Source organism: Suillus discolor, assembly GCF_016758755.1.
Source record: "Suillus discolor strain FC423 chromosome Unknown F5147scaffold_27, whole genome shotgun sequence".
NCBI classification, from domain to species: Eukaryota; Fungi; Basidiomycota; class Agaricomycetes; order Boletales; family Suillaceae; genus Suillus; species Suillus discolor.
This window is the reverse complement of record NW_024541274.1, coordinates 40,865-66,410: the sequence shown is the minus strand read 5'-3', so window position 1 is coordinate 66,410 and position 25,546 is coordinate 40,865. Positions and strand designations below refer to the sequence as shown.

The window sequence follows — 25,546 nt, the reverse complement described above, 5'->3', positions numbered from 1 at the left end:
CCTTTCTGGTTTCACTACGGTGCTGCGGCCGTTCGTGCTAACCTGATTGTTTATGACAGACCTCAATGCCGTCTGACGCTCACTGAGGCTCTGGACAGGCTGCCTATCCCCAGTTCCAAAGAAAGAACTTTGTGGGGAAACGTGAGAATATCATTAAGACGTACGTGGTCACATCAGTCACATGGCTCCACGGTAGCAGAGCTTTAATCACACCTTTGTACTTACAATAACCCTTTGACAACAGGTGAAGATTTCTTTAGGAAGTGAAGTCGTCTAGACCACCCACCTATGAATGGGACAATGGAAGCCGCAATTCAATCCCTTCTGCGATCATCTGAGAATCTCCAGGCGGCACTCGAAGTCGAGGTCACACAACTTCAAGAACGCGGTGACCTTTCAAGTTCTTCTACAGATGACCGATCCAGACGCATTCTGGCCGTTGTATCGCACAGAAGGGACTACGTGGGAGATGAAGAAGGCAGGTGTGTAACTTGCTTCCTGTGTCAATGGTTCTCGCGCAGGATCTGTTGTTTTCATGCCAGAAGCGGAATACGTCAGGGTCCTTTTCCTGCCGTACAGATGCTTCTACTAAGCTCCGCTCGTTCAACTTTGTGCTGACTCTGAGAAGTGTTCTGATTTTTAAGCGCACGCCGGGTCGCTCCATGGAGGACTTGAGTGTTGAAGTTGCGTATCCGATCTCTGGAAGTTTTTCGTTCTCTGTTGCACAAGCAAGGCGAAAAACTTTAGACCTTCGCCCATCTGGGGGAGAGACTGGTGCTTCGCTATGTCAGTCGAGATCAGGTGTGTAAATGCGGCTGATTCGATAAGCTGCATTCTCATCGCATCGACAGAACTTACTTTGACCATAAAGTATGAGCTGGCTACTGAAATACGAAGCCATACTTTGATCGCACGAGATACGCGGAAATTGCAGTCCTTCACCGCAGAATGCAGACGTTTGAAGGACATGTTCAGTCAGCTGTCCTTCTTTTACGTCCCCTATATTGACTTACCAGTGTATCTACTAATTGTAGCTAGACATGAATTCGATGCTGATTTCTCTTGGCTATCACTTTACACACAAGAGAACTCTTTGAAATGTACGATACCTCCGATCACGTAAATGTAAATACACGAACTGACTCGATACTAGCCTTTTCATCTCCTGTAGATTTGCGCATGGTCAATGTACCGTTGCATACGCGACTTTCGCCGGCAAGTGCGGGTCTGCCAGGAGACGATGCGGACGATATCAGCATTGTTCGCGAAAATTGGATCTATAACAAAGCTATTGAAGAAGCTTTCACTGGGTCATCGGCGCGCCTGCTGTATGCTCGCTAATACTGCTCTTGAAATATTTTAACGGGCAACTTCGCTCATGAACAGCATCCGCACAGGGACATTCAATGTCAATGGAAAAATGCCGTCGCAGGACCTATCTCCCTGGCTCAGACCAACGAAGCGGAATTCAGAGATATCTGGATGGATCTCGCCTTTGAAAGCCATATCACCACTCGACATACTTCCAAACCCAGTTGATGAACGTCAGTGACGTTTTTGTCACCATGTCAATTTGTCATTGATTGCACCTTACTCCTTGATTAAGAGATGACCACCAGCCTAGGAGCTTCTTCTGCCACATTAGCCCATGCAAGTTTGAACAACGACGCAAAGGTCTCTGATCCAGATCTCCTTGTACTAGGCTTCCAAGAACTGGACCTTTCAACCGAAGCCCTTTTGTATGCTACCAGTACCGTCAAGGAAGATGCGTGGGTGGAAGCCATCTTGGCTGGGTTGGGTGAGAGAGGGATTCTCTACGAGAAGGTATCGTGTTTCATTTATTTATCTACCGCAATACGATATATAATGTCCGTCAGCTCGCTTCCAAACAGCTGGTTGGCATGCTGATCGTAGCAATTGCGAAGAAGTCGCGTCTGTCATGCTTTAGTGACATCAGATTCAGCACCGCTGGTGCAGGAATCATGGGCATTATGGTACAGGCATGAACATGATTTCCGTGGCATTTAATCAACATTCATCCTGCAGGGCAATAAAGGTGCAACAGCGATACGGATGTCATACACACCTTTAGCCCAAGAAATCTCCCCAAGTCCCACAGTACTCACTTTCGTTAATGCACATCTCGCAGCATTCGATGAAATGGTAGAGAGGCGAAACTTTGACTTCCACGATCTTTCCAGGCGTCTAGTCTTTGATCAGCCTGACGAACTTGATTCTAATTCTTATGCGAATACCGCATCGGAAACTTCGAGAAGGCCTGTTGGGTTGTTTGAAAGTGACGTATTATTCTGGATGGTGCGTTGTAACTTGCCCTCTCCATTACCTCACTTACACTTTTGGAACTTCAGGGAGGTTGGTTGATTATTACCTCACGAGATGAATGATTGATTTGGCCGTCACAGATTTGAATTACAGGATAGATCTTGCGGACGGGGACGTCAGAGAACTACTAACATCTTTTCCAGGCCCGGGTAACGTCCCACTTTTGCTAAAATATGATCAGGTTAGATGATGACTGACATAATCGATCACCGTGCTGATTGTATCGAGCACTTAGTTGAAGATGGCTATCGCAAGCAGGAAAGCATTTGCCGGGTTCTCGGAGCATGCAATCACACATATGCCGTGCGTAGTTTCCTGCCGAATAATTACATAAATTCAATCGCTAGGCGTGGTAGTTCGTACAGATATGCGTCAAATACATCAGAAGATTCTCTGGGATATGATCGAAAGTGAGCGGTTTTCGCAATTGGCTTACTATTGGAGCAATTGACTTATCCTGCTAGGCGCAAACCCGCATGGACGGACCGCATATTACATATGTCGGCTCCAAGTGTTCCAGTCACCCAACGTTCATACTGCAGCCATCCTCAAATAACATTGAGTGATCACCGTCCAGTGTCAGCTGATTTTGATTTAAACGTGTGTTTTCTGTTCACAATGCCATGGGGATCCATTCATGCTCGATGTTTATCAGGTATCAATTGTTGACAAGCAGAGACGTGAGATCGCCGCCTCTAAGCTGTATCGGGAGTTATGGGGCGTGGAACATTCTTCAAAAACACCGAAAATCAAGCTGCAGCCAATGAAATTGGACTTTGGAAAAATCTAGTAGGTTCTTGCACCTCCTAGTTGGTGATGACTGAAGTTTGGCTCAAAGCTACAGGCGTCCAATCAGACAAACGTTATCCATTCAGAATAATGGACAGGCAAGTTGACTCAGTAATTTGCGCAGCCTTTGATGATTATGATTTCCAGATCCCCTGCGTTTACCGATTTGTCACTGCAGATGCTGAACAGCCAATCTGTAAGTAATACCTGAGCTCTTATATCAGCAATTGATATGTTGTATTAAAGGTCCACAATGGCTTAAGATTGATCCCGTGGCGGTACGAGGCATCCTCATACTGTCAAGCTAAGGCTAAACCGCAAACTTCTTTCTTTGCAGGGCCTACTTCGTCCGGGTGAATCGTCGACTATCACCGTCACAGTGTTTGTCGATAACTCGTCTGCGTCACGACTGAATCTTTTACCGCCCCGCTTGGATTTTACCCTCATATTGCACACTGCTCTAGGGAAAGATCACTTTATCTCGGTCACCGGCGAATACCGTACGTCCATTCCTGTTCAGCCTGATACACTCACTGGAGATGACGAACACAGAACATACTTGCTTCGCAAACAAGCTTGCCAGACTTACACGACTTCCCTGTCCCGTGCGATCTATGAAGTCTCCGAACGATCAGGTACCTGCACAGCAGTTAGTGAACGCTCCGAGGGAGGTCATGAGATTGATCAATTGGTTGATGACCTATGTCACCGATCCAGTTCGTGCCATAAAGGTTCTAACTGCATGTCCTAACGTCGCTCTAGAGTGATTTATTCAATGGTCTTATTGAAGAGAGCATATGCATAAACATCAGAGAGGTGTTTGCGAGTCATCTTCGACATTCATGCATTTGTTAATAACTGTTTATAGTGTCTTGATACAGGAGATCAATTTCCATCCCCCCAGTCTGGAGGAGAACACGGTCCGCTGACGACTGCCATTGTATCTACGTTGGTACAGTTATTGGACTCGTTGGTAGATCCTGTGGTGCCCCCGTACCTCCATGCGCGGTGTCTGCAAATGACAAGTAGAGACGAAGCATTCGAGGTACGTTCACAAACTCCAGCGTCTCGAATAGTCTTTACGCGAGTCCCAGCTGCTGGATGAATTTCCTCCTGAATCAGTCAATGTAAGATTCCACACATAGTGCACACGCCTCTCGTTAACTCTTTCTAGGTATGGATCTCGCTTACTGCATTCCTCCATTATATGTCCCTGCAAAAACTGTCGTCACAATCATCGACGAATCAAGCGGAAATGGCAGAAAGGCTGGGTGCGTCTATCATGTATTATACAGAGTTCATTAGAATATCTGCTGAACGAGGTCTATAGCGACTGTATTTGCATCAGTATTACTGCGGGACGACTCAACAGGGCTTTACACTCCCGTGTCTCCAATCGGAAAACGGAAGTTTTTGCTTCATTTTGTTGGGTGACATACACGCGACATCCCAGAGGTCCTGTGGATATATCTCAAGCGCTTTGGATTTGTAGTGACCATGAATTCGATACAAATATAGGCAGGACAATACATGCAACTAGCAACAATGAAATTTATAAGATATCGGACGGAGAACAAGTTCGAAATCAGTTGGAAGCAGAAACAAAAGCAGCTGCTTTCGTGTTGTCCGGCGTGGACAATCCCTAGGCGTATGCCGGGATTAGAGGAAGGAGAGGAGAGGGGAAACATAGTCTTCGTTGCGTATCAGGATATCACCATAGCACCCGCTGTAGTGTTTCATTATACATGGATGTAGTAGGGAACTGTAACGGAACCGTCAAATCAACTGGATAGCAAATAGGTTGAAAAACACGTCTAGTGGACGAGGCTCATCGGTGCGAACCGCGTCCGTACCAGAAGAGGAGGGAAGGAGCTTGCGTAGAAAGTGAAGAAAACATGTGGGTCACTTGTAGACAAAGGTCTAGGTGGGCGAGAGGTGTTAGACATGCAACAGGTATTAAGAGTACTAGACCATAGATGGTACCGGTGTGCCCTTTGAAAGAGCTCCGACAGTCTTGAGTGACTCATAGATTGTCGTGGCGCGGTCATCCATGATTCATGAAACTGAATGCAGTTACGATGGTTTTGTCTTTTATTATCCAGGAAACCAGCGCAGATGTCCCCCTAGCCAGGCCTCAAGAGCAGAATGACATCCGCTTGGACATCCCACTGGGCCACACCTGAAGGCACTGTGTCATTACCACGGCCAGCTTCCGAGAGTCTTCCGAGAATCGAAGTGCTAGTATGCCAGGATAAGCGTCATAATTTTGAATGGACCAGCAACGAGTTAGCCTGTGTCCAGGCTCTATAACAGCCTGCTGTCTGTGGAGACTGCGTGCCTTCATCATGAAATGTTCTCACGATCCTCTCAACTCAAGGACCCGTGACAAAAGACAGTCATTCCTTTACCCAGGATTCATATTTGGGTTATCATAACTGTCGGGTGTCCGTGAATGTGACTACCTAAGTTATCTTTGACCGTTTTCCCAAAACAGCGAACCTAGTAGGTCTGGCTCTTATCTTTCCTCCACTCGAATCTGATGAGTTTCAAGGCATCCAGTGTCGCTTTGCCTGATCTTTACGAGGCTTCAATCGTAGAACTTCAAGATGGTCTAGTCAAAGGACACTTCACTAGTGTTCAACTTGTCAAGGTAGACTCTTACTGTTCCAGTACGTATCCGATGCAGCGTCTAATCAATCACAGGCCTACTTGAACAGAATCGAGGAAGTCAACTTAAAGGGTCCTGCATTACATGCGGTCATCGAGACTAATCCAATAGCCTTATCACAAGCTGCGGCCCTTGACGACGAGCGGAAAGGCAAAGGCGGCCGTGGGCCATTGCACGGAATACCATTATTATTGAAAGATAACATTGCTACGCTGCACGAAGAAGGTGAGATTCTCTGTGTTATATGTGTACATGCAGTACTAATAAGTCGATATCCGAATAAGGAATGAACACGACTGCAGGTACATTCTGTGCTTCTGCCTGCCATTTTGTAGATAACAGCTTTTGGGCGTATCCTAGGTTCCTACGCACTGCTGGGTTCTGTCGTTCCTCGGGATGCATTTGCTGCCGCACAATTACGTGAAGCTGGGGCTATATTTATAGGAAAAGCAAACCTCTCTGAGTGGTCCGGTATGAGGGGCGAGTGGGGTCGTTTAAAGGGACAAGTTCCCAATGGCTTGTCAGAGCGCGGGGGACAAACTCTTTCCCCCTACTACCCGAATGCACATCCGTCTTCTTCGAGCTCCGGAAGTGGCGTTGCGATGGCCATTGGTCTCGCAGCTGGGTCACTTGGCTCAGAAACTCATGGCTCTATTGTCTCTCCAAGTAGCAGGAACAATGTTGTGGGCATCAAGCCCACCGTCGGGCTGGTATCTCGCTCAGGCGGTAAATTTTTTAGTGGTGGCCTTTCTGCCCTGACTGATTATGAACGCCAGTAATACCTATCTCATCTCATCAAGATACTCCTGGCCCGATGTGTCGTTCTGTCACTGATGCCGCGCTATTGTTGAATTTCATGGCTGGGCCTGATCCTCGAGATGAAGTCACTTTACATCAGCCCGGACTAGTCCCAGACTACATGAAAGCGCTCGACAAGAACGCCCTTAAAGGTGTTCGTCTTGGAGTGCCTCGTTCCTTCATCCGCAATACCAAGGCCATAGAGGAGACCTTCAACTCATCTCTTGACGTCTTTCGAGCTTTGGGCGCGGAGATCGTTGATCCTGCGGATTTCCCTGATACAGAAGAACTACTGACATCGAAGGCGGAGAAGCGGGTACTGGACGTGGACTTTAAAGTTGATCTTAACAAATACCTATCAGAACTTGTCGACGTTCCGACAGGCGTCAAGACTCTCGCTGCATTGATAGAATTCAGCGAGAAACGTGCGGACCTAGACCTTCCACCACCATTTTACAATGACCAATCGCAGTATGTCGGCTCACATCTCATACGCGATATGCTTTTAGCCAGGATATCTAGATTCAAGCAATCGGAAGCCTCTCAAGTTGATGACGCCTACTTTTCGGCACTAGCCGAGAATTTCGACTTGGGACGTACGAGAGGAATTGATGCCACTCTGGCCCAGTTCAATCTCGATGCTATAATTCTACCAACCGAAAATGCATCGGGACCCACGGCAATCGCAGGGTATCCGTTAATTTCAGGTTAGTACTTCTCACTGCAATCTCAACCCTACTCAAATACATCTGATATTTAGTGCCCCTCGGATTCCAGCCAGATGACGTCGAGTTACTACCTGTGACGCCATCGCCAGTTTATACGCAAGCCCCAGGACTTCCTTTTGGAATTGTTTTTATGGGAACCGCGTATAGCGAGTTCAAGCTCATCGGCTATGCGTATGCGTTTGAGCAGGCTACCCATGTGAGACTTCAAAGGAGGGCCTATGATGATGCGATTCCTAGAACCCAATTAACGGACGTTATGTCCCAGCTGTGAACGTGGCTTTAACAACACACTGTCATACGATGCTGATGCAGATGTTCGAGCTTACCGTGAGTCTAATAATAGACACTCTCAAGTCATGTATTCAAGTTTTTGAAATATCTCTCTATCCTAAAATCGTTATTGCTCGAGCAGCAGTAAAATTTGTTCAGAAGCAAACATTTACGCCAATTTTCCGCGACAAACTGATTACGTGTGGTAAGAAGACGGCTGCATGCTACTACCACGCGCCACGCCAAAGGCTCCAGAATCAAGAATACAGTAGTAGCTCGTCTCTTTTCCCACTCACCTGCTCCCCATGGTCATCCTTCTCGCCCACATAGGATTCCCCTTGTAGACGTCTTCGCAACACAAAGCAAACATGTAGGTTTCCTTAACCTTTCGACATTCATCTCGTGATGCTGATATTTCCTCGCACCATGCTAGTGCCTCAGGCAGCAGCACACCAGCAATGTTACAGATCAGAAGCATCGGTACAGCAGTAGGCCCCTTTCGCCGTTGGATGAACATGTTCCAGACACTAGCTGCTTTGCAATTATCACGAGGTGCTTCCTGCGTCTTTTACGCACCCGACGAACAAGTCCTTGACGAGGAGGGCCACGAAGATGAGGACTATGAGGATGAGCCTCAGACCCGAACAGTCTACGTACTACTCCTCTCCTGTATGGTGGACGATAGGTTACGGTTCGATTTGCCGATTTGCCGCGACTTATTTTGAAGTTCGATCACTGTTCGTTCTAGTCTTTTGAACTATTTGTTAGTACACCTCAAATATTGCCGTCACAGGAGGTAATAAGCGGTTGTGTACTTACAATAGACATGGTTTGACCGCTCCAGAACTTGAGTACCAACCGATCGACCCCAGCCTGACTCAGACGGACTTAGAGACGATGGAACGAAGCCATGGTTCAAATATGCAGCATCGGTAAGCCAGTTAGAACTTGAAGAGTGCAACTTGATATACTTCTTCAAGAACAGTGCACCACTGCTTCGTTCGCGGTCCGCTGAGTCAGGCCTATGTATAAGCAGTTAGTATCCATTCAATGATAGGAACTTTGTTCACATGGAACAAATTTCGGCAGAACCTGCGGGAGCGTATTCGATTAACAACGACCATTGAATCATAACCTGCCTGCAGGCATCAACAATTCTCCGTGATGACGTACAACAGATATGCCAGACAAAGAGCCGCCCTCCGGGCTGAGGCCGGCGCCCAGGCAAGCCAACTACAATTCCTCCTCAACACCCAATACGGAAACAGAGAGCTTCTGAAGTACATCGCACGTACCAGAAGGATAGAAAAGACCTTCGGAGATGTCACACCCCCCGAGCCAAAGGAAGGATGGAGTGGCTCAACGTAGAACTGCTCCCACACATACCACCCTAGACCCGCCTTCAGTTGGCGTCCCCGTTCTCGCGTTTAAACGCGCCTGAACCATTATCACGGTCACCCCCTCGTACTTTAAATATGTATATCACTAGTTACTTAACGCATGTACTGTCTAGTATAGGGCTTCGCCCCAACGGACAATAAACTTCAAGAACACAAAAAACAAAACAAAACAAAATCTTCTTCGTAATGACAGAACCCTCGCTCGAATCACCGGCCTCTCGTCCTAACCCCTCACTCTTCGCTTCATCATTTGAACCTGCACTGACCCTGCCAGTGCAACGACAAAGTCAAGAAGTTAGCATCATTCTCGCCGATACTTACAGATCAATATTAATTAATCTTTAGTGAAGCTGGTATGAATGAGGCAGTGGACACCAGGTCGCAGAATGAACCGGTTGTTCTTTCAAGACTAGCCGCAGCACGCAAATAGCATGAGTGGAGAAATTTGTATTTCTGAATTGCAAAGAGTGGAGTGCTGCCAGAGATGGTTCAAGCGAGTGATTTATGCGAGAGAACTCACTATCATGAACTACTATACTAGGGCTATGTCCGACATAGGGTCACAGACCCCAAAGGACAAAAAATTGGATTTAAAAAATAAAATAAAAACTACTATACTAATTATGGCCCCAGTGATGGCAGGTTGTGATACAAGGGTCGTAATTGAACACGCTCCTGCAGGTTCTACCGAAATTTCTGCCGTCTGACCTGAGCCATAACAATTCTGCCAGATTGATCAGAATCGTGCCCATAAGTGTATGCAGGATATAAAAGCTGGCCGTCGTCCTACAGTGTCCCCCCAACCTCAGAGATACTATTCAAGATCCCCTCAGAAGATTCCATATCACCTCGCACAGAAAATGCGTTTCTCCTTCATCGCCATTGTTGCTGCTTTGACAGCATCTATGCATGCCAGTGCACAGTGTTTGGACACACCTTGCAAAACAATTGCGGACTGCTGCACAGGCATGACTTGTGGACTTAATAACGTGAGTATGAGCAGGTCGCTGTGCAACCAGGATTCAACCGCATGACTCACCTGCGCGCCTTAGGATGGAAAAATGTCCTGCTTGATTGTCAGTTAGGTTACAAAATCGAGCCGGCAGTACGAAGGGCACGCGCGGACAGTACTAAGTCATGCTTCTGCTTTCGCTTTGGTACCATGGTTGACAGTGCAATGCCTAGTCAATCAGTACAGTTGTTTTGGGACAAGTTTTTGTATTGTTCGAGCAATGTGGATGTCGATTGTGCCTAGTCTTACTTGTGGTTCACTGAGCTTCAAGTCGAGTTCGAGGGGCTGTCGAAGGTTCAACAGAGCTCCAGCTAAAGCCATTTCTGACATTATGGTTTGACCGGTCAACGATGTTAATTGGCTGACTACGCTACTATCCCTTCCATGGACCACTGCAATCGACATCCCCGTTGCAACGACAAGGGAAACTAGGAGACGAGCAATTCATAGTCAGCCAACTAAAATGACAATACTATCCATGGGACCCACAAAATTATTAGCACATCTAAGCGTGATCTGGTTGGCCAGCACCAGTAAATGTCTCTCTGCCTTCATGCCACGCTTGAAACCCATCTGGAATCGATTGCATTTCCGGCGCATTCGTCGATAGGTATGTGGGGATGACCGATTGCTCCCAGGCTGTTCGCTTGAAGACTAAATAGTATTCGCGAAGCGAGAACACTGTGCACAACAATCTGGGGTCTAAAATGTCGAGGGCCAATCCACATGGCACAAACGCGGCGTTGGTCAATCAGCATAAACGGGAACAACAAACATTGGAATGAATTAAAGCGCTAGTACTAGTCAGTGTCTTCGTTCTTCCCCAAGGCAGCAGAACATGGACATACCTGAACCCACAAGCTCCAGCCTAGTGAAAACACTCCAATTCAGGAATACAATAACGAGAATGGCAGTTGTCCAGCCCTTTGTTTGTGTCCAAAGCAACAGACTCAGTGGTCTCCATGATGCCATCTGACAACGAAGGCTAGGATCCCTAAACGACGACACTGGTACTGAAGACTGAACCAGATGGAGGTGCGCGCCCGCGGCTGTTTTCGTTGATTGGAGACTGCATTGCATCATTTGCATGTTGGTTAAAATAAATATAGATAGTCTACGTACTACTTTTCCAACAGCCTCTCCTGCAGAAGATGCCAACAGGTGGTCCAGTACGATTCGCATGAGGGGTATAACTTCAATTGTCGACTTCTTCCACGAAACGGGTTCATGGAATACGTTGTTGTCCTTGCTTGATGGGTCTCGCACGCTAGGAGGTAAAAATAATATTAAGCGCACTCTTGACGCACGACTTGAGGCGACTGTCCTCACGACTCTCTAATTGAGCGAGGCATTCAGACTTTGAACACTTTCTTATCACTTGCACGGATTTCCCCTCTGCGTCATTCTGTCAACCACCCCTTCATACAACATTGTTCTCCCGACAACCATCCCAACATCACTTCCGGAACTCGAAGCAAACGGATCAGCGTTCGGATAGTACGGACAACAAGTCTGCCCCCCATGCCCTGAGAATCTACGAGGAAGTGGAATAGGCCTCGCGCCAGCCCATACGTAATTTTGCTGCTGTAGCAGATGCGTCTCGAGAAACAGGACTCGGCAATGCGTAGGAACCAAGAACGGAGCCACAAAGATTTTGGGATGTAGCCAGTAGGGCGGGATGTACCTGCAGTAGTACTCAGTACTCATTCCTTATCAAGATCAATCTATTGGTGTTGCATATGTGCATGTACATGTGTGCAACGCGAAGTGTGACCTCACCTTCAACTTCGTAGTACAACGTAGTCATGTTGTCTTTCAACAATGATGGTATTCCGTGCATTGGCCCACAGCTGGCTTTTTCTTTCCGTTCATCATCAAGGGTCGCAGCTTGTGTAAGGGCCTTCGGATTGGTCTCTATGACTGCATGCAAGTATACGGTACGAACAAATGATTAGTGTCCGAGTTGAACAGGTTTGAACAATAACATCGACTTACCCAACACGGCACAATCGGCAACTGCAGATTTCAAACTCCGTGCCTCCCCTGATTTCGAATTCAGTCTACCTCAGGTGCCTACAGTGATCCCAACATGTCGAGTCTACCCAATGATAGTAGTTTGTGTATTTTCTTTTTGGAAGACTCAATCCTCTGCGACCTCCACCGCAGACACGTCACCACTGCCATTGTTGGCCTACCTGGAAAGTCCGCTTTCCCATATTGAACTCTGAAATTTGCTTTTTTTTAGACACAAATATTGATCCTGTGTATCATCGCTGGCCTGCTGTGCCCGATGTATCATGGCCTGTGGGACACTTTCCTCGCTGTATCTTATTGCACACTGGCAGGTCCTGGACCACTCATGGTGGCCATGTAAGTTGAGGTTCCTCTGTACATTCCAACCTTAGTTGAACAGTCCGGCTACTAGGTCGTATACTATTAACTAAGGCGGTGCTAAGACAGATGGCCAATGCACACTTGAGCCACAATTCCAATTGGTTTATCACACTATTCTTCTGTGGGTCCTTCCATGGCCCGCCATTGTTTTTTTTTGTGCAGGCGCCTTGACATCGACAATACGCCAATGGATGTTGATCCAAGCCAGTACCACCAAGGGCCACAAGCGAAATCATTTATAAAGCCATCGAATTCCTGTAAACTGCCATCATCCTTCTCTTCGCCAATGTCCCCCTCAATGCTTGCTGACTATTTACAAAGACGTGAGAAACTTATCACAGAGGACCGGGCGTTGCGAACAGACCATGTTCGCTCGAATTACACTGCAGCTGAACTGAAGGCAGATAAAGTTGTACGCTCCATCCGTGCTAAAGAAGCTACCACTGTTTGGGGGATTGATCACGAACACGTCGCTCACCCCTACCCAGGGATGGAATTCTTGAATGGTATGGTGCTTGGCTCGCGCTTAGCACTTCTTCTCACATCTGTGTACAGGCAAAGACCTCATTTTACAGACGAAACTCTATGAAATAGTCTCCAAAGTAAGCGTAGCGAATTACCGTGTTGCTCGTCACCGATCATCTCGATCGCAATTTCCCCGTAGATGCCAAAGGGTGGGCTATTGCATGTGCACCAGAACGCCTCGGTGGAGGCAAAAACACTTCTTGATCTGGCACTGAGTCATCCCGCGATACATATCCGCGTCCTGGGTCCGTTGGACGCAGCTTCTCTCGAAACTGTGCTGCCTACAATCCAGCCAATCCCTGTGGAACAGTATCCTGCTACCGATGTAGTTGGTATCACGGATGTTTTATACACCGGTGACTGGGTTCCCATCAAGAAGGCGCGAGAGCTGTTCGATCCTGCACTAGGCGGCCCTGCCGGATTTGATAAGTGGGTGCTCAGCGCCTTTATGATCAATCCCAGTGATGCGTACGATACGTACAATACACCGATGAAAGTGAGCTCCATATTAACATACAACCTACTGAACACGTCCTCAATGCGAGACTTGCAGATCTGGATGAAGTTTGGAAGTACCTTTGGCGTGACTGATGTGAGCTTGTGTACTGGAAATCGAGATGTGCGCCTGTTCTGATAAAACTTAGCCCATTATCCGTTTCGTGCCGATTCAAAAGGAATACTTGCGGATGTTCATTCGCTCATCAATAAGTGATGGCATCTCGTATATTGAGGTACGAACTAGTTTTTTCAAAAAGTGAGTCAGAAAGACGTGTCTATGATTGAGATACCTGACGTTTCGTCAGGTATATACTCGCAGAGGATGCGAGGACCAAACTTGAATTACGCGAACTACTCTTGATATTCCAGGAGGTCACGAACGAAATCAAAGCGGAATTGAAGGCGAAAGGTCGGGAAGACGATTTCGCTGGGTTGAAGGTTAGCTTAGTCTCGGCGAACCTCCTCAAGCTCAGACTGATCTTTTTCCTAGATTATCTACAATACCCTGAGAATTATCTCCTCCGAGGAATTGGAATCGGAACTAGAACAGTGCAGCAAATTCAAGCAGGAATTCCCGGACCTTATTGCTGGTAAGTCCCGCGGGTTTGTTGTAAGTCGGCAGACCCAGATCTAACAGTTTTATCTGCCAGGATTTGATCTCGTGGGCCACGAGGACGGGGCGGAGTGTAAACCACTCATTGATTACGCAGAGCCACTTTTGCGTTTCGCCGAGCAGCATCCGGACATCCCATTCATCTTCCATGCTGGTGAAACTCTAGGTGATGGCACTGCAGCGGACATGAACCTGTATGATGCCATTCTTCTCGGAACCAAGCGAATCGGACACGGGTTAGGTGCATTGTACGATACAAAGCGCTCGCTAACTCATATCGCACAGCTTTTCGCTAGCTAAGCATCCAAAATTGATGCAAATCTGTCGAGAGAAGAAAATAGCAATCGAAGTCTGCCCTATATCGTGAGTGAATCGTGCAAGTAGACACCTTCAATTAATTTTCATCTTTCGATAGAAATGAAGTATTGGTAGGTTTTTTGTATGTTGCCTCGGATTACCTTGACTCAAGAAATGATAGCGTCTTACCTCATCGATGCCTATGCACCCCCTCCCGGTAATAATGAACCAAGGCATTCCTGTGGTACTGTCTTCCGACGATCCTGCGATGTTTAATAGCATGGGGCTGTCCTTTGATTTCTTCCAGGTGACCCTCTTCCTTGTTTGTCTCCTGCGGGCAACCAGACTCATCAGTCGCTGACAGGTACTGGTGGCAAGTGAAGTTACGGGACTCCTTGCTCTTGGCCACATGGCCCGTGACAGTATTACGGTAAGTCATGCCCTTGACAGGCTTGTCTCTTGCATTGTCTTATGTTCCCTGGGTAGTATTCCATGCTAGATGAACAAAGCAAGCGCACCGCTATGGATGCATGGGAAAGACGGTGGGCCAAATTCGTAGAAGAAGTTGCGGCGATGGATCCGTGATCCAGTAAAACTTTGGCTCTCCGAAATACAATACAAAAATTAGCTTTGTAATGGATATTGTAGAAATACGTAAACTTATCAAACCTTAAAGTGCGGGTGCTCCTTATGACGCTTCCACCCGAACACACGGAATCATACTATCAGACTAAACCCCTACTATTTTACCGGTCTCGTGCAATCGCTAGTGATTCAGGGACTGCTGCATACCATACCTGCTGCTATTTCAGTCTATCTAATTGCGTTTCGGAGTACGGAATGATTGAAAAAGTGATCGACTTCTTTCAAGTCGTTGGTTCAACTTGAATATAATGACTGCAACCGCCGTGAGTTCATTTGACTACGAACTCTTAAAATTACTCGTGATATAAGCTGACGCTGAACTATATATATGCAGGACAGCATGCTGTTTATCGCTGAAACCTTTATTATTGTCAAAGGTGTTTCTGCCAATATCGAATTGTTATTTCACAACTAGCAGCTGGGGCCACACTTGCCAGACCATCTGCCAGAAGATCAAGGGCTGCATCAGTAACTTGCATGTTCCCTTACCGCGAAAGTGTGTATAGTGTACGAACCAATCTTACTGGAATGTCTGTTATTTGGGTTCTAGGAACCGCTTACAACTGCAATCCTGTAGCTCACTGGACCACGCACATAAACACATACACAGACTGCCACGCCGGTGAGTGATGGGGTCAGATCCTGGATGAAATCTAGTGATACTTATGCCACCTTCATATAGGTTATTGTATACTTTCTCGCATACACTGCCTTCACAGTAATATGCAGTTGAGCCGGAAGGGATAGTATAGTCACCGTCAGCACCGAGAGACTTCGACGCTCAAATTGAACGGCGAGGACGATCGAGAAACGCTTTGTGAGTTGTGGCTTAGAATTATGAAAATAAAACTGACGTGGAAAGTAGGATGACGACCGCTTGCTTTTATGTCCTAGATCCTTGTGTTTTTTGCGAAACATATCCACCTGAAATAATCCTTAAAACAGGTATTTACAATGCCAGCTGGTTGCCAACAGACCCTAGATTTGACTTACTCAGTCCCCAATATTCTATTGATGGAAAAATACTAGGAAAGGGTTACGGCATACGGTAGGTGACACGTAGTCTCCTGTAGTCAGACAATAAGACGTCCGTTCTTTCTGTATGAGGACTGACATGAGGAGCCCAGGCAACAGCCATCATAATGGTATCCGACACTGAGCGCCTTTTTGACAGTGTGCGATACCGACTGCTAAATGATTATCAAGTTTCGTTCTCACTCATGTAAAGATCAGGCAGCTTTTCTGGTGCGCTGCGTAGCCAACTACAGCTGTGCAACCATTTGGGGATGAAATACACAGACCGGCCGCTCAGACTCTGATTATTATGGCATTCTAAGTGTGGTCTTCGAGCCGGTTGCTATTGCTTACCATGAACTCGTTATGTAGGCTAGTAAATCGCTAATCGTAGTTATTATAATCCTAATGGCAAAATTTAGTGCTTTCCTGTGCTTTCTCTTCGCCTTTATGCTCCTGATATATGAAGGATGCAACACCGTCAACTTGAAGTTCGCCTCGATATCTTATACTTTCAGCTGCGATCGACTCGAGGAATGGTTTGCATGAACCGCCAAACGAGTTGCGCGATCCACGACAGCTCACTGCCACAGTATAGTCTAGATTTGATCGAGCTCGGGGGACGCCTCTGATCCCCGGCGATAATTCAACATATGGTGATCTGGAAGCCAAATATAAAGATGTCGATGACTCCTCGATCGTGAATCGCATCTGCAAGTCTCGGCAAAGTCTTTACGGGCCCCGTCACGACACTTCCTCATGTGCAATATTAATACAGATCCAGGTGGCATGGCATGGGACTCGGATGGCTAATTTCAGGCGTCTCCTCGGGTTGACGCGGGCTTGATGAATCCTGTGATCCATGATGTTTACGCTTGACTTCAATTTGAAGTCCATTCCACGGACTACCACTGGTGTGATGCCTCGTGCTCATTCAACCGTATACAAGGCCTGGAACAGTTTCACGATGAATCCAAGTATGGTTAGAAAAAAAAGTACATAATTGTTGTACGCGCCAGTCATATATTCCTTCCTTGTTCAAATAGAAAGCACATCCTTAATCTGCGTCGCAGGAATTGCTTCAGCATAGGCCCTTCTCTTCAAACGGACCTGCGTAGCCTGTTCAAACGCATAAGCGAAGCCAATAAGATTGAATTCGCTGTATGCGGTGCCTATGAAGGCTATCCCAAACGGAAGGCCTGGAGCTTGTGTGTGCAGTGGTGCAGCGGGAACTGGCAATACCTCAACATTATCTGGCTGGAAGCCCAGCGGAACTAAGTATTCGATTTGGTCAAATGAACCGTCATGAAAATGGGCGTTCGCACCTGAGATTATAGGGTATCCGGAAATCGCTGCAGGTTTCGAGGCAGTCCCTAAGGAAGTTTGAGGTCCCGAAATTGACGCAAGCATATGATCGTACGTACCATCAGTAGGAAGAATGATTGCATCCAATTTGAATTTTTGGAGAGTTGCATCAATGCCTCGTCTCCGGCCTAATTCGAAATCTTCAGCTAAAGCTGCATAATATGCATCATTCTTTTCCGTCGCTTCGGCAGCAATAAACCTTGTAGCAGAGTAAGCAACCCCCCATAGCACCACCAGCTCGTGAACCCACCTAGATTGATCGTCGTGGTATGGTGGTATAAGCTCCAAGTCTGCGTGGGTATTGTTGAACTCGATCAAATCTGCGAGGTTCTTTACGCCAGTAGGAACCTCAAGTAACCCCGAAATATACTCGGTCAAATCAACCTTGAAGTCTGTCTTCAGCACGAGTGTTTCTGCCTGTGACTCCTTCATCTCCTCGGCACAGGGGAAATCAGCCGGATCTACGATCTCCGCGCCGAGAGCCCGGAAGGTGTCTAAAGAAGCGTTGAAAGCTTCCAGAATTGCTTTATTGTCGCGCAGGAATATCCGCGGCACTCCCAGTCGCTTGCCTTTCAAAGCGTTCGGATCGAGCGCTTTCATGTAGTCAGGGAGAACACCGGGTTGGTACAACGTGGCCGTGTCTCGAGGATCTGGTCCTGCTATAACGGAGAGCAGAAGGGCCGCATCTGTAACTGACCTACACATAGGTCCAGCTGTGTCTTGATGCGATGAGATAGGTACAACTAAAGAGACTCAACCGACTGTCAAGGTGTGATTGATAAAAGTAGCTACCTCCAGCTCGAGAAACCAACCCTACAGTGGGCTTAATGCCCACCACATTGTTCTTGCTGCTTGGTGAAACAATGGAACCATCCGTTTCCGAGCCCAGAGAACCAGCAGCAAGACCGACGGCCATCGCAACCCCACTCCCAGAACTCGATCCAGATGCATCCCCGTTCGGGTAATAGGGACAAAGAGTCTGACCTCCACGACCTGAGAAGCCGTTTGGAACCTTTCCGCGATAGTTTGCCCATTCAGAGAGGTTCGCCTTTCCAAGAAGGATGGCGCCGGCTTCGCGGAGCTTAGCAGCGACGAATGCGTCCCTGGGAACGATGGAACCCAGGAGAGCATAGGAGCCTAATCTCGCCAAACATTTAACCTAGAACTAGAAGTTCTTGGATATCGTACCAGCGGTAGTATTCATGCCTTCAGGAGGATCAGCATCCTGAACATGCATCGTTACAGTTACGCACCTTCTTCATGCAGTGTAGCAATGTTGTCTTTCAGTAGTAAAGGGATGCCGTGCAGCGGGCCTCTGCTCCCTTTAGACTTGCGCTCGTCATCGAGTTTTTTAGCCTGAGATAAAGCATTCGGGTTCGTCTCGAGGACTGCGTGGAGAGCTGCGCCCTTCAGATTGACCTCATCAATCCTTGCAAGATAAGCCTGTATTCGCGTAAGTCGTTATGCAATAAACCAATTTTGATTGATAGTAAGTCACCTTAACGAGATCAACGCTCATAAAGTGCCCCAGCTCAAGACCCTTCTGAAGGTCGAGAATTCCGGATTCATACAAATCAGGGAACACGTTCTCAGGCTCCGAGAGGACCGTGACACCGCGACTGAGCATGTCTCCAGGCATTGTACACGGCAGGCGCCAAGAGATCTAAAGAGGTAACGAACGGGTTGGGGCCAGACAAGTTGAACTGTTGTCTATTGATAAAGGACTCGGACTTCCGACCGAGTCTCTGACATACGGACCGCGGCGGACTAGCTAAAATTGACTCGCATAGTCACGAGGGTACTTGAGGCTGAGAGATAGGCTTCGATGCGGCGCCCAGCGGCAAGACCAGAAGTATTATAAGAAGGGCATCGCTGGGAGTTGGCACTACCGCCGTGACCCGTCACTGGCACTTCCATGGATCCACTGGCAGGAGTCCAGGACCATATCATGATATGATAGAGACTACACCGCTGTAATCTTGTAAGTTGACTTGGCACACCGCACAGGCACGTATCGACCCTATGATATGTTTATTGTACGGCTTGCGCGAACCTCGGGTCAACGTTTCAACACTGATCATCATTGATGCGGCAGATGGTCATCGGATACATATGCATCTGTTCAGATCCGATAGGCCGATGGAATGGAAAGATCAAGGTGTAGGACATCTGACTCGATGTGTGGCTCGGAAACATGTTCTTTTGGTTGGCATGTGGGATAAGTACGGATCCTTGACAAACGGCGAGCCGTCTATGTAATGATAATGGTATGTTCACGGAACAAGGACTAAATGATAGTAAATGATAAAAGGATCGAAAGAATAAAAAAGTATAAGCAAAGCAAAGTTCGAAAGTATGTCCAGTGTGTACATAGAAGTCAAGAGCCGTTTTGTCGTTGGTTCGTCTTGCCTTGATTACGTAAGTCCAATCATAAATAAACACGTAGGTGCCGTGGTATATCATCAGGGCTCATGCCAGTGGACTATGAGTACTTGAGTGACCAGTCCGTTGAGATTTGTTCGTGGATTAGCGTGGGTGAGTTATAATTTATTTCCAGCCAGGATAGCTCATCCACACGCCCTGAAATGCGGTGTTATTTTGGCGCGGGAATGAAATACTATTTGGGTTTATGCTATGGAGTGGAACAGCTGGGAGGTGGGCTGTGGCGGACGGGATGAGGATGCAGTGGACAATCTTCGTGGCCGGTTTGGATTGGGGCGGCGAAAGGTCTGAATTGCACAAGGCGTCAGTGATCGTAACTACCAAGTGAGGAGGCACTGCATACGTGTCGTGACATTATCAGCTTTGCCATGGAGAGAGGCGCAGGATTTTGGTACACAGCCGGTGCTATGATGCAATAGGTAAGTAATGGAGAACAGAAACCGATAGAATTTTCTGGCTCACGTGGTGGCTGGAATTGAGGAGCTGGTCGACACAATTGCCAGTTGCCGGGGAGAGATTCAAGAGTTTTATGCGAAAGTCCTACGCCTGCCCCTGTGCCAACTTCAGGTGATGGTTTCTCCGGGATGGTCAACGAAAAGGGTAGTGACGCTGGGAGAGCACGCTGCAAAGACCGACTCCAAGTGTTGGTTAGCGACAACAAAGAGGACCAAGCGGGGGTCTTCTCGTCGGTCGCTGTTGATAGAGAATGGCAAGACCAGAGACGCATAAAGACATACAATATGCGTGCAAGCAACAGACAAACGAAAGATGCAAAGCAGGCAAGCATGACAGCAGCAACGCTAGGAAACTTGGTGGGTACAAGGACGCTCATAGTAAGAAGCAGTCAAGGGAGTACACCCTGCTTGTTAAAGGAAAAGCACGGAGATTGAGACCACGAAGAACGAGAAAGAAAAGGACGTGCTGGGCAAGGCACTAGACTGGCTGGCTAACAGGACCGAGCACAGCTCAAATTGATATTCAACATGGTTTCTTATAATAATATTTCGCAATTTACTTTTTGGGCGGACGTAATTCATTTCGGAAATACATATGCATTTTTTATTCCCACGGCATCTTGTTCGCTTCCTCAGTTACGTCCACCTTTCCGTCGATCAACACCATGACCCCAACGCCTGCAGGACATTAATCTTAAGAATCTGTTCAGGCTCGTCATGAAGGATGCTGCGCGGCACTGTCTTATCAGCCCTTACCGCGTCGCCGCCACGACACGTTTATAGATCACGAGGATCCCTGGCGGCGTCGTCTAGTCCTTTTTGTCCGCTAGTGCCGCCGCATCATGAGAATGATCATATTTAGTAGTAGTTTCTAAATGGGAAATTAAAATACCAAGTGGTACTTAACTAGTTTGTGCCCTGCTCACGATAATTTTGAATCACGGAATGGACACGATCAATCACGAACACATACGAAGCCACACACGACACGGAGCCATGTCAACTTGAAATGTGAAAGTATCATAGGGTTTGGGGTTGAATGTTGCCCCAGATTGCGCTTACCCGATGACGATCACCCCACGAACCTAACCTAAAAGATAAGTTCTTCGCGCCTGAACAAGCCCTCAAGCGCGCTTTAATCTCTTCTAGATCGTGGGCGAGAAGCTATATGACGCTCAGAGTGTAGCTCATGTAAGGCTACGCGCATGCTTCGAATGCGTGCTCGTGATAGGCTTCCTGGGGCTCGTTAGCATGCAAGATCGTTTCCTTATTAATGAGGTCGCGTACCGGCCGCAACTCAAAGGCCCTCGTGTCCGCTATGCTTCCAGACACCACGTTGTCCGCCTTCATCGTCCAACCCAAATAAGGGCCCGACTCTCTGCGCAACTTCATTGTCGCACATCAGCCTCACGCTATCATGCAGGTTACCAAAATTGCAAATTACCTCCGCCTCCGGTAGAACAACGCACATACACCGTGGCAGGGGTGACTGCGTCGGCTTGAAGGTCCGTTCCACCATTTAATACCAGGCCACATGTGGTGAAGTGCCCAACCTAATTAGCTTGATGCCAGTGTCCGCGGGGAAATATTTAATTCTTTCTGCCGCTCTAGGTATACGAGAACTCACTGATATATAGACCTCCGCCGCGTTCCAAAACCAAGCGCTAGGACAGACACCCTCAGGGGCCAGATTCGGGAAGTCGCCAATGTAATTGACTATTCTTGTAGTAAACAATTGTGGTGGGCCGAGAACGTAAATGATGTCTACCTGCATGTCCAGCTGATTACGCATGGCGCGACACAACAAATGTGGAAGAACTTAATATACTGCTTGGGGTAAACGTGAGGAAATATTGGAAGGAGAACTAAACTGACATGGTCACGTCAACGTCATGGTTGCATAGACTCAGCATGACACCATAGGAAACCATGCACTGAAAATAGGGGCATTATTCTTTCGATAGACAAGTATCACTATACCTTCACACCAAGATCAAGATATAGGGATCGGGGGATGCTGCTGCTGTAGCCGGGCGCAAGGACGATGTGCTTGACCTTTGAGAAATGTCACATTTCTTCACGATCAATGACCACATCCCAAGATTTTGTGACGTCGTCATAGACTGTTTCCCCAGATTACTCGACGATGGCCAGACGATCATGTCCAAGAAGTGAGCATAGCCTTCAAAACAATTGAAAATGGAAATGGAATTCAATGAACTTTTCATAAAGCTTGCTGGGGGACTTACTTTGGATGCAGGGCTGAAACATGGCCGAGTGAAGGGGAATCTGCGTGTAAAATGAGCAAAAGAATAAGCTAGTGAAGGAACATTACCTGAAATAAGCCGTGTGATTAAGATTTGTACCACAGGGCGGACAAAATGACCCTGAACCTAACAAATCACGCACTGATTGAATTGTGCAAGATGATGATCTGCGTCAAGTTCTTCGGTGAAAGGGACACGTGAAGTTGAATGAGATCGTGAAGCTTTGAAGAGACGTGCATTGTCTCCCACCCGCGCATCACATCCGATCACTAAGGCGGACTGTATTTCAAATGTGCAACGACTTGCAAACCGCACTGGCTATGTAGCTCCAATAACACGCTGATCTCCGGATCGCTGCTAGGAAGATTTTTCGTTTCTCTTCCCAGGCTCCGTTGAAAATCGCATGACTGCGAAAGATGCCGGCCTTGAAAGAATGTAAACGTATATCAACAGGCATGCACACAAGGAGGAATACGTTTGAACCAGCACGTAAGTCAAAAATACTTTCAGCGTATCAATGTGTTGACAGAGCATGTGCTTTCCAGGCCACTTGGGGGCCCGGTCCGCTTGGGGTTAGATAGTAAACACTACCTTTCCCATAAGGTGCCATGAAAGTGAAAGTGAAACGAATAAACACTAGGTCTGAACGCGGCACGATATGAGCAGGTATTTTGCGTACCTCACTCAATTGGAGATTTATTCGCCTCGAGTCGTGCGCCAAGAAGGTGCCTGATATCGGTTTTGCCTCCTAGCCTGCGAAGGTTCCAAGAAAGGGTACACCGACAGCTCTCCCAGGAACCCACTTCGTGGAAGATATCGAAAGTTGAAGTTATGCCATTCGTGCGAACAGCGTCGATAAAGGCATTGAACTATTTTTGACCTCTTCCATAGGAGAAGCCGCCTCGAGAATGGCTTCGGTGGTGTACAGGGAATCAAAAAGTTGGGAGAAATCTTGTACCAGCAGCCAATACAAAAACAAGATCCAATATTGAGGTACAGTTCCGAGTCTCACATGCATACACATGTTTGGTCCACGGCCAAAAATATACCCAGACTATCACGGCCCATGGCATATCAGTGAAAGCAGTCACTGCGGTTTCAAAATGACACGAGGCTGCTTTTGTGAGTCCCCGAAAAAGAGCTAAAGGCAGGCGTCATCACAGCTTCCGATCGGATGAAATTCGTAAAAGTTTCTCGTTGAATTTTATCAGGGCAGCGAGTCTTGACGCCCGTCGGAACGTCGACAAGTTCCGACAGGTGCTCGTTGAGGGAAAGTTCACGTCCAGTAGCCGCTTCTCCGCCTTTGATGTCAGTAGTTCTTCTGTATCCAGGAAATCTGCGGGGTCAACAATTTCCGTGCGCAAAGCTCGGACGATGTCAAGAGATGAGTTGAACGCCTCTTCGATTATCTTGACATCGCAGATGAAGAACGAGGCATTCCAAAACGAGCGCCTTCAAGGGCGTCTTTGTCGAGCTTTCATGTAGTCTGGGACTAGTCCGGACTAATATAAAGTAATTTCATCTCGAGGATCAGGCCCAGCCAGATTTTGCTGCATCAAATGCGTCCCAAGGAACGACAGAAGCCAGCAGAGCGTAAGAACCTAGGATAGTCCCAAAAGCTGTGATCTGCAAAATGGCAGGCAGTGGCCGTGTAGCACAGAATGTACCTGCGATCGTGTCCATTCCTTATCCGGATATCGATTTATTAGCACTGCATGTACATGTATAACACAGAAAATCACACCTTCTTCGTGCAGCTATCTTTCAACAATAATGGTATTCCGTGCAACGGCCCGCGGCCGCCTTTGTCTTTCCGTTCATCGTCAAGGGCTGCAGCTTGTGATAAGGCTATTGGATTAGTCTCGACTCCCGATGACCGCATGTAACGCAGGACCCTATTTCCTCGATTCTGTCAAAGTAGGCCTGTGATTGATTAAACTTCAACACTGCATGAGATGTGTACTGGAGCAGAATTCTACCTTGACAAATTGAACACTAGTGAAGTGTCCTTCGACTAGACCATATTAAAGTTCCACAATTGAGGCCTCGCAAACATCTGGCAAAGCGACCGTGACATTGGACGCCAGTTGAAGGTCATCAAATCCCAGTAGATGTAATGTAAGAGGCCTCTGTTAGCCGTTGTGGGAGGACGGTCAAAGTGTCTGTATTACTAGTGCCTGGGAGCTGAAACCCTTTGAATGCCCGTCCGAAGTCACATCAACTTTCTGCACACCAGAAAACCGGTTCGCAGTCCTTTGGGTGCGTTACGTTGATGCTTAGCGCTGAGCCTTTACTAGTACGTCGTTTTAAAGATGAAAATAAAGAATATGCTCTGCATATATTGTCATGTATAATGGCTTGGTGGAGGGACGATGAGCCAACATTAAGTTATACAACGCACGTGCCTTTTCAAATTCAACGCGGTCACTGTCCTCGTGTCACTGCACCAGGCTGCCAACCGTTACTCCCTGCAATCACAACTCGGACTGCTCTTCTGCTGCTCATTTCAACTCACTGGCAGCCTGAGGCTCTGTACTCCGCACTGGGTTCAAAACCGTCAACTTTCAACGACAAGTGACTTCAGCCCGACTTCAAGTTCAACCGTCACTTTTTTTTACTGTCCGAGTCCCTGAGTCCGCCGGGTCATTGGACTCCATCTCACCCGCTGGCAGGCTACAGTACAGTTGGAGCCCGAGCCCCGCTGCTGTGAAGTCACGGTTCCCAGTGTATGGCAGCTCCGAGTCGTTCAACTACTGTGACTAGTGGTACAGTCAGCCTTCGAGTCCAAGTCGCGGCCGCTATCATTACTATAATCGTATTCTGCTTACTGTCACGGTAACCACTGGGCCGAGTCCAAGTCCCAATGGTTGACTCAGAACATTACCATCCGCTGTTCTGGCTGCGCCTGAGGAACATCACCGTATCGCGCAAGACCAACGAACATACGTGTGGTTAGGTGACTGGCTCAATGATAATCGGGGGGATCCAGCATTCAAGGTAATCACTTAAGTACTTCTGGCATT

At 47.5% G+C, this 25,546-nt stretch overlaps 6 protein-coding genes across 6 annotated transcripts; 4 read left to right on the top strand and 2 right to left on the bottom strand.

The window, feature by feature from the left end:
* The first annotated feature begins 208 nt into the window (after positions 1-208).
* On the top strand, positions 209-4,701 carry F5147DRAFT_694726 (DNase I-like protein). Its single transcript, XM_041437325.1, has 25 exons — positions 209-482; positions 629-801; positions 852-974; positions 1,035-1,100; positions 1,154-1,328; positions 1,387-1,544; positions 1,607-1,824; positions 1,878-1,994; positions 2,047-2,320; positions 2,424-2,524; positions 2,579-2,646; positions 2,700-2,753; positions 2,808-2,943; positions 2,999-3,132; positions 3,182-3,230; positions 3,280-3,328; positions 3,379-3,410; positions 3,470-3,632; positions 3,685-3,848; positions 3,895-3,948; positions 4,001-4,177; positions 4,227-4,259; positions 4,307-4,403; positions 4,463-4,587; positions 4,651-4,701. Exons 1-24 carry the CDS (start codon positions 289-291, stop codon positions 4,564-4,566), a joined length of 2,913 nt encoding a protein of 970 aa, XP_041292822.1. The 5' UTR covers positions 209-288; the 3' UTR covers positions 4,567-4,587; positions 4,651-4,701.
* A 970-nt stretch (positions 4,702-5,671) lies between these two features.
* Positions 5,672-7,597, top strand: F5147DRAFT_773587 (amidase signature domain-containing protein; the record flags this gene model as incomplete). Its single annotated transcript, XM_041441483.1, has 6 exons — positions 5,672-5,782; positions 5,836-6,025; positions 6,085-6,102; positions 6,161-6,526; positions 6,577-7,305; positions 7,359-7,597. The coding sequence occupies 6 exons, from the start codon at positions 5,672-5,674 to the stop codon at positions 7,595-7,597; spliced, it is 1,653 nt and encodes a 550-aa protein (XP_041292821.1).
* A 240-nt stretch (positions 7,598-7,837) lies between these two features.
* On the top strand, positions 7,838-8,398 carry F5147DRAFT_169515 (uncharacterized protein). Its single transcript, XM_041428375.1, has 2 exons — positions 7,838-7,966; positions 8,030-8,398. Exon 2 carries the CDS (start codon positions 8,055-8,057, stop codon positions 8,319-8,321), a length of 267 nt encoding a protein of 88 aa, XP_041292820.1. The 5' UTR covers positions 7,838-7,966; positions 8,030-8,054; the 3' UTR covers positions 8,322-8,398.
* Positions 8,399-12,688: 4,290 nt separating this feature from the next.
* F5147DRAFT_635797 (Metallo-dependent hydrolase) lies at positions 12,689-15,207 on the top strand (the record flags this gene model as incomplete). The annotated part of the gene is made up of 13 exons (XM_041432900.1): positions 12,689-12,908; positions 12,958-13,004; positions 13,067-13,423; positions 13,481-13,519; positions 13,572-13,681; positions 13,731-13,863; positions 13,916-14,015; positions 14,076-14,274; positions 14,324-14,401; positions 14,454-14,466; positions 14,517-14,642; positions 14,700-14,765; positions 14,822-15,207. The coding sequence occupies 13 exons, from the start codon at positions 12,689-12,691 to the stop codon at positions 14,918-14,920; spliced, it is 1,587 nt and encodes a 528-aa protein (XP_041292819.1). The 3' UTR covers positions 14,921-15,207.
* A 1,706-nt stretch (positions 15,208-16,913) lies between these two features.
* On the bottom strand, positions 16,914-19,212 carry F5147DRAFT_168989 (amidase signature domain-containing protein). Its single transcript, XM_041428372.1, has 8 exons — positions 18,858-19,212; positions 18,613-18,802; positions 18,548-18,565; positions 18,152-18,496; positions 17,610-18,102; positions 17,419-17,558; positions 17,320-17,367; positions 16,914-17,268 (listed from the first exon to the last, which is right to left on the bottom strand). Exons 1-8 carry the CDS (start codon positions 18,996-18,998, stop codon positions 17,033-17,035), a joined length of 1,611 nt encoding a protein of 536 aa, XP_041292818.1. The 5' UTR covers positions 18,999-19,212; the 3' UTR covers positions 16,914-17,032.
* Positions 19,213-19,904: 692 nt separating this feature from the next.
* Positions 19,905-20,803, bottom strand: F5147DRAFT_169044 (uncharacterized protein). Its single transcript, XM_041428373.1, has 2 exons — positions 20,145-20,803; positions 19,905-20,088 (listed from the first exon to the last, which is right to left on the bottom strand). The coding sequence occupies exons 1-2, from the start codon at positions 20,631-20,633 to the stop codon at positions 19,987-19,989; spliced, it is 591 nt and encodes a 196-aa protein (XP_041292817.1). The 5' UTR covers positions 20,634-20,803; the 3' UTR covers positions 19,905-19,986.
* Between the last annotated feature and the right edge of the window lie 4,743 nt (positions 20,804-25,546).

Excerpts from the sequence above, each read along its gene's own strand:
- F5147DRAFT_168989 (XM_041428372.1), bottom strand. The coding sequence starts at position 18,998 with ATGCCTGGAGACATGCTCAGTCGCGGTGTCACGGTCCTCTCGGAGCCT. Across the intron at positions 18,803-18,857 it reads TGAGCGTTGATCTCGTTAAG|GCTTATCTTGCAAGGATTGA; the intron begins GTGACTTACTAT and ends ACGCGAATACAG. Across the intron at positions 18,103-18,151 it reads GTTGGTTTCTCGAGCTGGAG|TTGTACCTATCTCATCGCAT; the intron begins GTAGCTACTTTT and ends GAGTCTCTTTAG.
- F5147DRAFT_169515 (XM_041428375.1), top strand. The coding sequence starts at position 8,055 with ATGTTACAGATCAGAAGCATCGGTACAGCAGTAGGCCCCTTTCGCCGT.
- F5147DRAFT_169044 (XM_041428373.1), bottom strand. The coding sequence starts at position 20,633 with ATGAGCGTCCTTGTACCCACCAAGTTTCCTAGCGTTGCTGCTGTCATG. Across the intron at positions 20,089-20,144 it reads AGCTGATAATGTCACGACAC|ACCTTTCGCCGCCCCAATCC; the intron begins GTATGCAGTGCC and ends TGTGCAATTCAG.
- F5147DRAFT_694726 (XM_041437325.1), top strand. The coding sequence starts at position 289 with ATGAATGGGACAATGGAAGCCGCAATTCAATCCCTTCTGCGATCATCT. Across the intron at positions 3,411-3,469 it reads TTAAGATTGATCCCGTGGCG|GGCCTACTTCGTCCGGGTGA; the intron begins GTACGAGGCATC and ends CTTTCTTTGCAG. Across the intron at positions 3,849-3,894 it reads TGACCTATGTCACCGATCCA|AGTGATTTATTCAATGGTCT; the intron begins GTTCGTGCCATA and ends ACGTCGCTCTAG.